The 12,713-nt window shown below is 39.0% G+C and overlaps 2 protein-coding genes across 2 annotated transcripts; one reads left to right on the forward strand and one right to left on the reverse strand.

Moving 5' to 3' along the window:
* Positions 1–545, reverse strand: LOC103140274 (histone H1-like; the record flags this gene model as incomplete). Its single annotated transcript, XM_007555341.2, has 1 exon — positions 1–545. A coding segment is annotated over exon 1 (522 nt), but the record flags the coding sequence as incomplete, so codon positions are not given.
* Positions 546–2,475: 1,930 nt separating this feature from the next.
* On the forward strand, positions 2,476–12,188 carry fbxo7 (F-box protein 7). The gene is made up of 10 exons (XM_007555192.2): positions 2,476–2,565; positions 3,737–3,859; positions 3,950–4,157; positions 5,046–5,261; positions 5,341–5,485; positions 5,624–5,707; positions 6,795–6,890; positions 6,964–7,140; positions 7,348–7,388; positions 11,218–12,188. Coding segments are annotated over exons 1-10 (1,395 nt in total). The 5' UTR covers positions 2,476–2,563; the 3' UTR covers positions 11,521–12,188.
* Positions 12,189–12,713: the final 525 nt, after the last annotated feature.

Here is a 12,713-nt window from a genome sequence, read left to right on the forward strand (position 1 = left end):
CGGAGATTTCTTGGCCGCTGCCTTCTTCGGAGATTTGTTGGCTGCTGCTTTCTTAGCGGCGGGGTTCTTGGGTGTTGTGGCCTTCTTGGCGGCTGGTTTCTTTGCCTTTGCGGGAGCCTTCTTCACCACCTTCTTGGCTGGTTTGGCGGCTTTGGGCTCCTTCTTGGCGAGCTTGAAGGACCCGGATGCTCCGGTTCCTTTAGTTTGACTAAGAGTTCCATTCGTCACAAGCTTGGTAACGGCGGTGTTGATCCGCTTGTTGGCCTTGGCCACATCGACGCCTTTCCCGGCCAGAACCTTCTTGAGAGCCGCCACAGACATCCCCTTGCGCTCCTTGGAGTCGGCCACGGCAGCCACGATGAGTTTAGCGAGGCTGGGTCCATCTTTCTTAGCCTTGGTAGCGGACTTCTTCTTCGGGGCTTTAGCCGGAGCTTTAGCCGGTGCGGCTGCTGGAGCTACTTCTGCCATGATTCTCAGCAAATGATGGAGTCTCGAGCGCAAGGCGGAATTTATAACATCCATGAGAACCGTGAAGAGACAACTCAGCCGGCTGGTCTGCAGCCGCCTGAAAAGCGTCTCCTTTTGTGTTTTCTTCTCCACGTTTTAAGCTTTAAATATTTGCCAACTTTATATTTTTTATCATAAATGTTACTGTAACAGAAAGAGAACTGATTTCTCTCTAGACTAGGGTCATATTTGTTTTTTATTTTTTCCCCAGTAACTTTCAAACCTCTTTGATTTGCGATGATTTACTACAGCTGGTGGGGAGTTTTTTCTACATTTCATTCTACAAAACAACTAAAATAAGTTTGCATGGAGTATATTTAGGATGCCTCCGTTAGCAGAGGCATGTGAAAATAAAAGAACAGAAAAATAATTGTAATTGTGCGATTTGATGAGTAATTAAAAGGGATTTTTTTGCCGGAAATAAACACACAAATAAGGATTCGTTTCTTTAATGTGTCTGCTTGAACATATTGCTTGTCTCATTCAATTTTTTATGAAAACTGATGATTTTTGAGTACAATGTAAGCTCTTCTCGATGAAGAAATTCACCAAAGCAGTGTTTGTGATTTAATCTCTTTTTCACTTCCATAAATTATGTTTAACTTGATCTACATGTAGCAGTTTCCATCTGTTTCTTCTAATTCAGCAAAGCTTTGGGACCTTGTCTGTAGTTTATTAATAAAATTGTATGTTTAAACATAAATTTGATGGCAATTGATCCGAATAAGGGACAATGAAGAATTAAAATATTAATAACCTAATCATAGTAATACACCAGGCTATTTAAGATTATTATAACTACTGCACAAATTTAGCAGTATCAGGCTGGTGTGTCCTGGATGTTTGGATCATTTTATTGCTTGTAATTTTCATAGGTGCTTTTTGGGGGGGTATTGGGGGAATTTTACCTTTATTCTAAGAATATCAGGCTTGGTATTTTTTTTAAATGCTGTTTATTAAATTCCAGGTGTGCTGTTTATGATGAAAACAGCGTAAAGCCTTGCACTCACAGAAATTGACTTCTTACTAAGATGTGAACATCTTTTGAGATGTTTTAAAATTGATCATGCAAACAAGTGTTATAAACAGCATTCAGTGTATTCAGCCTCATTAATCTACATGCATTTCAGTGATGCCTAGAGTTTTAAAATGGGCACAAAGTCAAACAAATACAACTCGTCAAGACATGCTGGAATGGTAACTCACTTGTGTTTGGTTAAATACTGTATTTCCTTACTATGACACATTGAGGATTTAATGTGTCAATAATTTGCAATAATACGATATTTATGTGTCAATAATTTGCAATAATGTGAAGTTTACAGATCTAAACAAACAAAGGACATTCAGAATATCCCTTTGCTTGCCTGGAAACCTGTTTCTTCTTTAACACGATGTCAGTTTTTATGTAGACAAAGCAATTCTCTTTGTATCATTAAACAGCATTAAAAAATTATTTTAGCAAATTCTGGCTCAAATTTCCCTGACATGAAAAAGTTAGAGCTGTTTAAAAATGTAAACAGTTGTATTATAATGACTCTGATGCCTCTGGAACTGGGGATTGTGTTATCAAGGCAAGACTTATGTTTTATTTTTCAATCACATAAGTATAAGGTAACTCATTTACCACAAATTAAATGTTACTTTAGTGGTGTAATTTTCCAGTATGCTTTATTGTCCACTAATTTTTAACATTACTTTTCCTCTGAGGAATAATCGCTGGTTTAGGGCTCCATAATCTTTCCCAGAATATAAACAAAACTATTGCTCCAGACGCTGAGGAAGAATTAATTAGAAACTTTCTAATTGAAAAAGTTACAAATGTTTTTGTAACTTTTTTTGTAAAAAGTTACAAAAATATTACAATTAAATTAAAATATATTTTAATTAGAAAATTTATAATAAAAAATACTTGCATTTTACGATATTTCCTAATGCAGTTTTGACTTTTATTTTGAAAATCCAAAACGGAAGCTGCTTTAAGTGGGATTTCCGGTAATGTTTATCACCAAAGAAACGAGATGAAATCTGCCGAAGATTTACCCGTTAGAACATAATGTGAGTGTTTTTCTGGTTATCTCTGACCTTATGCTGCAGTGTGGTTGCAAACGGGTGGTTTAATGAACCAACCAGTCAACTAACAAGGTTAGATAAAAGTCTGAACTGTTGTTACGAGCGACTTGAATAAAACGTTGCTAACGTCCAGAAACGAAACAAAAACCAGCTGATTTCTAGAACAGTTTTCTATTACTAGTAATTTAACAACACCTGCTTTGTGTGAATGTCATTGAATAATGACGGCAGTGTATTTTAACGTTTTCTGTAAATTCAAAGTTGTTCATCGTTAACAGGAAGTAAAATGTGTGGGAAAAGTAAAACCAAACGAGAGTGACGCATCAGAAATTAAATAAGTCAGACCACCAGTAAGATTCAGGACTATATTAAAAATGTTACACAGTTTTCCCTGACAGTGAAAAAGCAGTTATGTGTAAATAATGTTTGTCTCAAACTTCTCGGAGCTTCCTTTTGTTTCGAGGGTCTAATTTATAAATTCAGCTGCTTGATTGTTTTTAGGTTGTTGACGTACCTAAAACGTCACGACTTGACGACTTTTAGGTACGTCAACAACCTAAAAGTCCAGAATATCCTAAACAGACTGTTGGTATGAAAACATTTGTTCTAACTTAGTTTAGAACAAATGACGTAATTTTTTAAGTAGAATTAGGGGACCTGTTTATTTTATTGGGGTTTTGTGGTCAAGAACTCTGAATATGATAATATTTATTTGTATATTTGACCTTTAACTGTAATGAAAACATTCGTACTTGCATGATGTTACTCAGGATGAGTTCATGCACACTCAGCTTTTCTCTGCTGGCTTCCTGTCAGTTTCCAGATAGAACTGAAATGTTTCACTTTGGAAGTATACAGTTATATTTACAGATAATCTCTGTTAGTAATACTGAATCTCAGGTCTGCAACTCTCCATGTTACAAAGCTACTTACTTTATTTGGTTTGCATTTTTTGTTTGTACCATTAAAATGTGGTGTTGTTAATCAGATGTTGATTTTTAGCTTCAGAGTTAAACTAAAACTGAGTGAAGACATTAAATAAATTGCACTATTTGTCAAACATTGCCACTTCGCCCATATGAGAAAGCGCTAATGGATGCTAGGAGCAGATGCAGCAGGGTCCATGCTAAATGTGATGCGTGTTTTCTGTCCGCAGGATGAAGCTGCGGGTTCGGATCAACCGGCAGACCAGCAGGGTGGAGTTACCAGGCGAGGAGCCCACCCTGCAGGAACTCTCGAATCTCATCAAGCAGACGCTGCTGTCTGATCATGGACTCAGGTCAGGCTTTACTTTTCTTTCTCCCTGTGAAGGCGCATACAGATGAAGGCATGTGTGCTGAGTTTGATCTTTGTGTCTGTCTCTGCTCAGCGCCGACACAGAGTTCAGTTTGTCTCTGAACGGCTCAGAGCTCCTCTCAGAATCCAGTCAGACTCTGTCATCCTGTGGAATCGTTTCTGGGGATCTGATCTGTGTCCTTCTGCCGCAGCCGCCACCTGCTGCCATGGCAACCTCAGAAAGGACCACAAGCTCCACAGAAACAACCAGCCAGGAGGATACCAACAGGACCACTAGCCAGGTGAGATTATATTGGGTACATGAAGGAATTCTGGCTGAATAATCCAAACTCATTTCATGAGTTTGATGTAGAGTGAGAGTTCTCCTCCAAACGACATCCAAGGTGTTAAATTTTAGTTTCTAAATCTGCGTTCACAACCCTCACTAACTCCAGCGTCGTCTCAGTTTTCATCAACAAACTGCTGGAAAATAAAAGTGTTTGGTCCATGAAGCGTTCAGGTGAAGCTCTGGAATCAGCATTTTTGGCTTCCAACAAACTGTCAGAGCTTTGAGCAGCCAGTAAAACTTAAATTTGGTTTTATTTTCTTTTAGAAAGTAGGGCTGAAATGTAGTTGATGTAATAATCATTAACTACTTTAGTAATTGGTTATTCATTAACTTCAATATACAGACAGGCCATTTGCGAAAAGAACAACATATAAATAGCAGAAATTAAACCACAGTATATATGTTTTAGCTGCAGATGCATCCTTTTCTACAAATAATCAAGTGTAAACTAAACAAATGCTATGATATTTAATTTTAGGCTAAAATGTATTTATACTGTATAAAATAAATGTAAGTGATGTAATGAAAAATCTGCACAATGTGCTAATTTTTTTCGATTAATTGATTAATTGTCAAAATAATTGATTGATTAATCAATTACTAAAGTAATGTTTTGTTTCACCTCAATTTGAAAATCAAGGAATGACTACAAACGTTTTTACTGTTTTAGTGTGACGGGTAATTTGATATATCTGGAACATCTGCTGTGAAAATGCATAAAACGACTGACCCTGACTCATCTCTCACTTCAGTATCCAAATTCAGATGATTTTCCCAATTTAGAAAATAACAATACTTTATTTGGATACATCCTGACGGTTTTGTTCTGGTTCTGTTGTAGGACAGCAGCAGCCGTCAGTCGTTGCAGGCCTGCAACATGCAGAGCTGTTCAGCAGCGCCCCCTGTCTGGGAGCCCATGCTGTGCAGCGAGGCCGAGGACGGTGAGGCTCCTCTGTCCCTGGAGCTGCTCTACCACACGGCCCAGACCAGCAGCCCCAACGACGCCATCATGGTGGTAGCTCATCTCCTCATGCTGGAGACTGGCTTCTCCGCTCAGGTGAGGCTGTGGGACACGCCGGTCCTTCTGCTTCCTGTGGATCACAGCTGGATCACTGCTGGATCTGCTCTGTGTTCAGGGCAGCGAGCTGAAGCCTGGGGAGATGCCTGCAGGGTGGAGGTCTGCGGAGGGAGTCTACAGGCTACATTACACCCATCCTTTATGTGAAAACAGTCTGGTGACGGTGGTGGCCGTGAGCATGGGCCCCCTGCTGGTCCTTAACGGTAACTTCACTCTTCTGCTCCTGTTTTAGCTGATTCAGCCTCAGATCATTTACTTTTGGTTTTAGTCTATAATTATAAACATCTGATCTGAAATCTTGTCCAACCCGTTTTGTTTTAACTTCTGCTTGTTCTTTGCAGTGGTTCTGAAGGTTCCTGAAACCATCGACACGGCTCAGAAGCTGCTGCTGAAGCCATCCAGCTACGTGACTCAAGATTGGCCAGGTACGGCCCGGGTTCTCTCTGTTGAATCAGATTCTCATTAGCATTAGCAGCATGCTGGGCTCAGATTACATAAAAATCAGACTACATTTACAAATAATCATATTACAGATGAAGTATTAAAATTACACATTTTATTTTCTATTTCTTTTAAAAGAAAGACACTGATAGGGAGTTTCTAAGATAGGGAGATATTTTAGATTTACTTTGTCATACATGTACAATAACAATAATAACTATTTTCATAAATACACAAACATGCACTTCTATTAAAATAAATAATTTTTATTGTATATTGTTATTTGCTTCTTAAAACTATAAGCAGTACTTTGCTTAATGTTTATTGGTAGTGAGTTGTATTCATGACTTCATCTAGTTTTACAGAGACATGGTCTTGTTGAGTAATCCTGGGTATTTTTGCTAACTGATAGTTTTAGAGATGCACCGATCTGATGATGTTATCGGTATCTGTTACAATATTGACAAAAAAATCTTTGATCGAGTATCAGTGACCGTGTATATCTATTTAGTCTAATTCTATGCTTTATGTTCTGAGCAACGTCATGCTTTATTATTTATTTTACATTATTTTTAGAAATACGAATTGCACTTTCTGAACCATTTGAAATGTTTTTCAGTTTGTTACATTGTTTTTGTCCGTTTCAGTTTCTTCATATAAATGTGCTGCATTGGAGCAGAGTTACCAGATAAATTAGTAATTCAGTACATTTATATCTGTGTTTTAAAAAAAGTATCATTTTGAGACAATTTGACAGTTTTTCTGTACCTGATCATATCGGCCGATACTAAACCTCAGGAAGTGAAAAACATGGATCGGTGCAGTTTTTATTGTAATAATATTTAGAAAATTTGTGCATTTATTGACATTTGTCTAAACGCCACATTTTAGTTCTGCTTTATTTTACACCAGTGGTAATTTTTAATATTGCTTAAGGATGTATTGGACCAAAAGCAACAATCCAAATGAGACAATACTATAGTTTGAATGATAAGTTTGTTCAGTTATATTAGAACATCTCAGCTGTTTCAGACCAGCTGTCCCTACTTAACCTTCCCTGCTTTTATTCAGGAGAAAATGCAGCCACCGCTTTCAAGAATCTGAAGAAACTTTCCCGAATCTTCAAAGACCAGCTGGCGTACCCGCTGATCGCTGCTGCAAGAGAAGGTAAGCAAAGCTGACCTCTGCACTGCCTGGAGGTGTGATGATAGAAAGTGATGGTGGCGGTGTGTTTTCCCAGCGATGGCGCTGCCGGTGGCGTTCGGTCTGCAGGCTCTCCCTCCTGAGCTGCTGCTTCGGGTCCTCCGCCTGCTGGATGCCCAGTCCCTGGTCAGACTGTCGGCCACCAGCTGGCACTTCAACGCCGCTTCATCCGACTCCACCCTCTGGAAACATCTGTACTTACGGGACTTCTCTAGTAAGACGTCAGAACCAGAACTCTAAACTGAAACTGTAGTTTTTATTTCTGCCCTTTAGTTCAGAATAAAACTTCAGTTTGTTTAGGTGAAGAAATCCTGTTGCTGTAACGGTTAGCTTAGCTAGCTCTTGAGTGAGCTGAAAGGATTTGTACAGTTCAATTTATCTGATTATAAATTTGTTTTTGTTTTTTTATTATTATTTTTAGGTTCAGTTCCCGACTTACCCAGAGAGACAGACTGGAAACAGGTGAGAAACTCTGCAGCAAACATTTTTCTCATGTCTGCTTAATTCTTCTGAAATGAACATTTGTGCTGGGAGCTTGTAAAATTATCTTTTTATCCACATTTCTTATAACATTAAGCATTTATTTAACATACATAACTTTAAAAATTTAAACAATTTAATAAATAGCTCTCCAAAAGTTTTTTCTTATCTTAAACATGGGTTCAAAATGTCAAACAACTCCAGCTTTGATGCCAGAATGTCCTACATTATATCTACTGATCCGCCGATATGAATTCACATGTAGAATTAATAGACCTGGTTTTACTAATATTTATACCCATATTAATGCAAATAAAATGTGCATCCATTATACGTCTTTTTTTAATGTATCTGTTTTATAAAGCTTCTAAAAGCCAACAATGATTTTAATGCAGAAAAAAGAGCTCAAGTTGATCATCATCCTATAAAGTTTCATTTTGCTACATTCCAGTCAATTCTCCGTCAATAAATGGCGCCACCTACAGTTGAAACCAGAAGTTTACATACTAAAAAGTCACACACATTTTTTCCTCTGTCTGAAGTTAAATCAGACCAAACTTTGGTTTTAGCTTAGTTAGAATTACCAAAGTTATTTCTATTTGCTCAATACCAGAAAACGGAAGAATATTTTTTAGAGATGCATTTCTAACTTCCTGAATGGTTATGATATTCCTCTCATGTCTATAATTGTGTGAACAAATGATTCTTCTGGTGCAGCTGCATTTTCTCTTTCTGATATCTTGACTGATTTCTTTAGACTTTCCCACTGTGTCAAATAACATGACTGAATTATAATTAGGCATATAAACTACAAAGTTACACTATTGTACATTGCAAAAAAACAGTCAGAAAAACCTCTGTGTCCAAAATGAGTTTTTATTGTGAAACTTACAAAAAAGAACAAACAAGAAAAAAAACACACAGCAGATGTGACATATTAGCATGTATTCAGCCCAGACTCGACCTCACATGTTGTTGTCATCGTGCCACTTGTTGTAGCAATCTCTAGGTGGGATGAAGCACAACGGCTTGTCACAGGTGGAGCACTTGACCGGCGTCTTTGAACTGCATAGACGACATCTTTGTCTGCCTTCGGACCTGTGACCACTGATGTACTGAAGCCGGTGATGTTAGGCTCTTGGATTAGGCTGTTCTAGCTGAGGCGACTCTGGTTTATTCGCTTCTGGTTGAGGCGGTTTGGCTCCCTGACAACACATCTTCTTCAACTGCTCAGCCAGTGTCTCCCTGAAGGCCTTCTGGGTCATCGGCGCTTGTCCTTTAGCAGTGCAGAGCTCTTTGTGGAGAAGGAAGGCGTTCACTATTGCGATGTCAATGAAGTGGTAAAAGAATGTCTTATACCACTTCCGGGTTTTGTGAAGGACTTGATAGTAGCCAATCAGTGCATCAGAGACGTCCACTCCTCCCATGCATCCGAGTAATTTAGAGAAAATATAAAACACAAAATAACATTTTGAATGGTTGGAAAATAAAAAAAATTATGTAAAAAAGGAACGCGTTATAGCGATTGTACTCTTTGACAGCCGGAGGAATTGAGATGTCTATCTTTGTCCAGCGTCCACTGCTGTCCTTCATCGTCCTAGTGATTGTTTCCCCACTGTGTGCGGTGTGCATGGTGGAGCAGAGGGAGACATCTCGGGTGTCTCGCCACTGGATGAAGAGGAGTGAGCCGTTACGAATCCAGCGGATGCTTCCTCGCGGATCCCTTTGAGCGAGGACGTTGATTTTTGAGCTGGGGAACCCGGACAGGTGTGTTCTGACAGTCCCACACGCCCAGATCCTCTGCTGCAGCAGGTCTTGGAACAGCTTGGGACTGGTGTGAAAATTGTCCACAAACTGTTTGTAGCCAGTGCCCAGCAATGGCGTTTTCACAAGGTTAACCACAGAATCGTAGCTGAAACTTTTTCCACTGGTGTTGTGTCTTTTGCCCTCATAAATGAAGAAGTCCCAGGTGTATCCGTTGCTTGAGTCTGCAATGACAAACAGTTTGAAGCCCCAGTGAACAGGCTCGGCCTTCATGTACTGCTTGAATGAAGTCTTTGCTTTTGATGCAGCCATTCTCTCGTCGATGGCGCTCTCCTGGCGAGGATGGTAGTTTTGGCGGCATGCTTCTCTAATCTCATCGTAAAGAGGTTTTAGTTTTCTGAGTCGGTCAAATTCCGGTGTCCCTCTTTTAGCTTAATTTGCAGAATCCTCTGCAGCACTACTCAGATGGAGAGCATTGAGGATCCTGAGCCACTTTCGTCCCGACATGACAGGGCTTGGGAAAAAGCAGGTTGTACAGCTTTCCCCCTCGCCAGTAATCTGTTAAAGATGAGCATTTGGTCAAGCCCGTGTAAATGGCCACAGACATGAAGCCAAACAAATCCTGCAAAGTAATGTCTACCCAAGGCCGAGATTTTGTTGAGTGATGGGCTCTTCCATGCTCGTTGGTGTTAACCAACACATTCTGAAGGGCATCAGCTGTGAAGAACAGCTGGAAAAGCTCAATGGCGCTGTAGTGGGCTGTCATTATAATCTGAGGTCCAGGAGTTCTGGATGGACGGAAAGTGGGCTGGGGTGGCATTATGTCCGGCTCATCGACACCACGCCACCGTTCTGCAGCCGGGGACGGTGTCATGTCCACCCTAAGTCTGCGTCTCGCCTTCAGGCTCTTCCTGGGCTGGGGAGTCCTAGGTACCAGATTATCTTCATCTGACAAAGAAGCTTCTTTCAACTTCTGATTGGCTGGTGTCCACTCTTGATCAAACTTTGACCTAATTTGTAACAAACGGTAAATGTAACGGTAAATTCACAACAAGCTGTTTATAGGGGCAGTATTATGTATTTTCTAGGCACGTAGTGCCATTTTATTGCATAATCAAGTAACTGTTACCTTCACTTGCTATAAAAGTGCTATATAACGAGAAATTTGACGACATAATTTAACGCCTTGAAATTGGGCCTCTGTCTCTTTAAAAACTGCTCTTTCTGAAACTCCACCATCAGAAAGTTTTAATTGCTCCTTTATTAAGGCAACAGTTTTACCAGCTTTGCATTGAGAAGTAGCTAGTATTACCATAGTTTTTATATTAATAATAAACACCTTCATTTAAAAACTGCCTTTGTGTTTACGTGTGTTGTCTTTGACTAATATTTAAATTGGTTTGTGTTTCTGAAACACTGCAGTGTGACAAATATGCAAATGTGAATCAGGAAAGGGACTAACTCTATTTCAAGCCACAATAGATCGAATAAAAACTATAATCTTTCAAATACTTTTCTCGTTCATAACTTACAAGCTTCAAGCTTGTAAGCTTCACATTGTTTCAGTAACCAGAACGTATTTTGGTTGTAATATGCTACAACCAAAACGTTAGCCCCCATTAGAGAGGGCTGTTCGACGTTTTATTAGGTTTTGGGGGACAAATGAGCGTTGTTACATTGTGTTGCGCGATGCTTGGTTGGAGTACGACAGCTTTTCTGCTGTTGGAGGGGAAAAGGGAAAGAGAGGATTACTCAATTAATCGTAAAAATATCCTATAGAGTACTCGATTACTAAAATATTCTTTTACAACAGCCCTACAATATTAACATTCATATTTTCCAAGTTAGGCTAAAATTGAGACAACAGTTTTTTGTTAATCCAGACAAAGAGCCTAAATTAATGGCCATCCTTTAAAGTCGTCTTGAAACATAAGATGTTTATTTAAAGTTTAATTTTGTCATGTTAGAGTCAGTTCGCCACTGATAAATAATCAGATGTTGCTGTGGGATTCCTGATGAATTCTTTGTTCTGTTTTTTTTCTTACAGCTTTACAAAAAGTCCTACAAAACCTGCTTAGACGTACAACATCACATTCGTCCCTACTCCCTGCCGCCCTTCCCCATACGTGACATCATCACCACGGTGCCCCGTCCCCTCTTCCCTCCGCTGCCAGGGATCATCGGGGGCGACTACGACCAGCGACCAAACCTCCCACGCAACCTTCTGCGGCCTCGCCACGACCCCATCGGCCCTCTTGTGGATATCTCCTCAAGACATCCAGGAAGACCCCGTTTGGATTTCCGCAGACCAGGAGGAAGATCGGCAAACATCCGGAGAGGATTCATCTGAGGGTCGATTCCAGAACTAAACAATAAAAACACAACAAAACAGTTTATTAAAGTCTGTTTGGTTCTGTAGCTCCAAAGATGAGGCTGAAAATACATTAAAATGAATTTCAGGTCTCAAAGAAACCTGAATGTTTCCACTAAGACGACACAAATCTCTAAATGTCTAAAAATGAAAGAAAATTTACTTTAAAAAATATTAACATTGAAAACTAATCTATTTGGATGTTCTCCAAGTAGTCAGCCTTTATGCTTCCTCTAAATGAGAGAGCAGGCCTCAGAAACACAAGCTACAGGTGAGGTTGTTGCTTAATTAAATTTCTTAAACAGAATCAAACATGTTTTTGTGGCAGATTTATATAAAAAAAATATCATTTTCATCATTGGAAACTAAAACTTTGTTTTGTGTTCAGGTTCTCCTGTAGTAATAATTTTCCTTTGAGTATTCAGTTCATAGGTGTGAGGCTTAGCAGCTTTAATAAAATAGATCAGTCCAAATATTTTTATTTGCAGTGTCTTCTAATGAAATTAACTTAAACTGAAAAAAAACACACAATAGATCATTTGTCAGTTCCTTGTGGGATTTATAAAAATGTATTGTGTTTGGTTTGTAAAATCAACCTCCTCTACTCTTCTCCAGCTGATAACTTGAATAAATTAAGTGGCTAATCACTAAGAGAAATATTTTGTGATTTATTATGACCAGGCTTCACCATTACCTAGTTTTTCTATTGCAAACTGTTAATTACCTTGATAAATATATAAACGTACAGTGGGTTGAAAAGCAGGATATTTTCTGTCGGCCATATTTTTCAGAGTAAACGTCAGAATTTCAAAAAGTAACTTTAACACATAAATGAAGGTTAAATTTTCCATTTCGGAGCTAGTTGTTTGATTACAAAGTTAAATCTACCTGTAACCATATTTTATTCACCTGGATGAAATATAAATTCTATTTTGTATAAATATTTGTACATTTTCGGTACTATATTTCCCTTTAACTTACATGTTTCAGTGAGGGAAACATCCAAGACTTTACAAATTGCTTTGATGATACATATATAATCCACGTTTTCCTTCTCCTTGCCAGTGTCCGGAGACCATTACAAATGACGTCATCTTTTGTCTGGAAAATTAGGGGTGCGCTTGTTTAAACCGGGGACATTTGAGCCTGCGGAGAGGTGCAGTTCAGGCGGG

This window comes from Poecilia formosa, unplaced genomic scaffold (genome assembly GCF_000485575.1).
Source record: "Poecilia formosa unplaced genomic scaffold, Poecilia_formosa-5.1.2 Scaffold69, whole genome shotgun sequence".
Lineage (NCBI taxonomy): Eukaryota > Metazoa > Chordata > Actinopteri > Cyprinodontiformes > Poeciliidae > Poecilia > Poecilia formosa.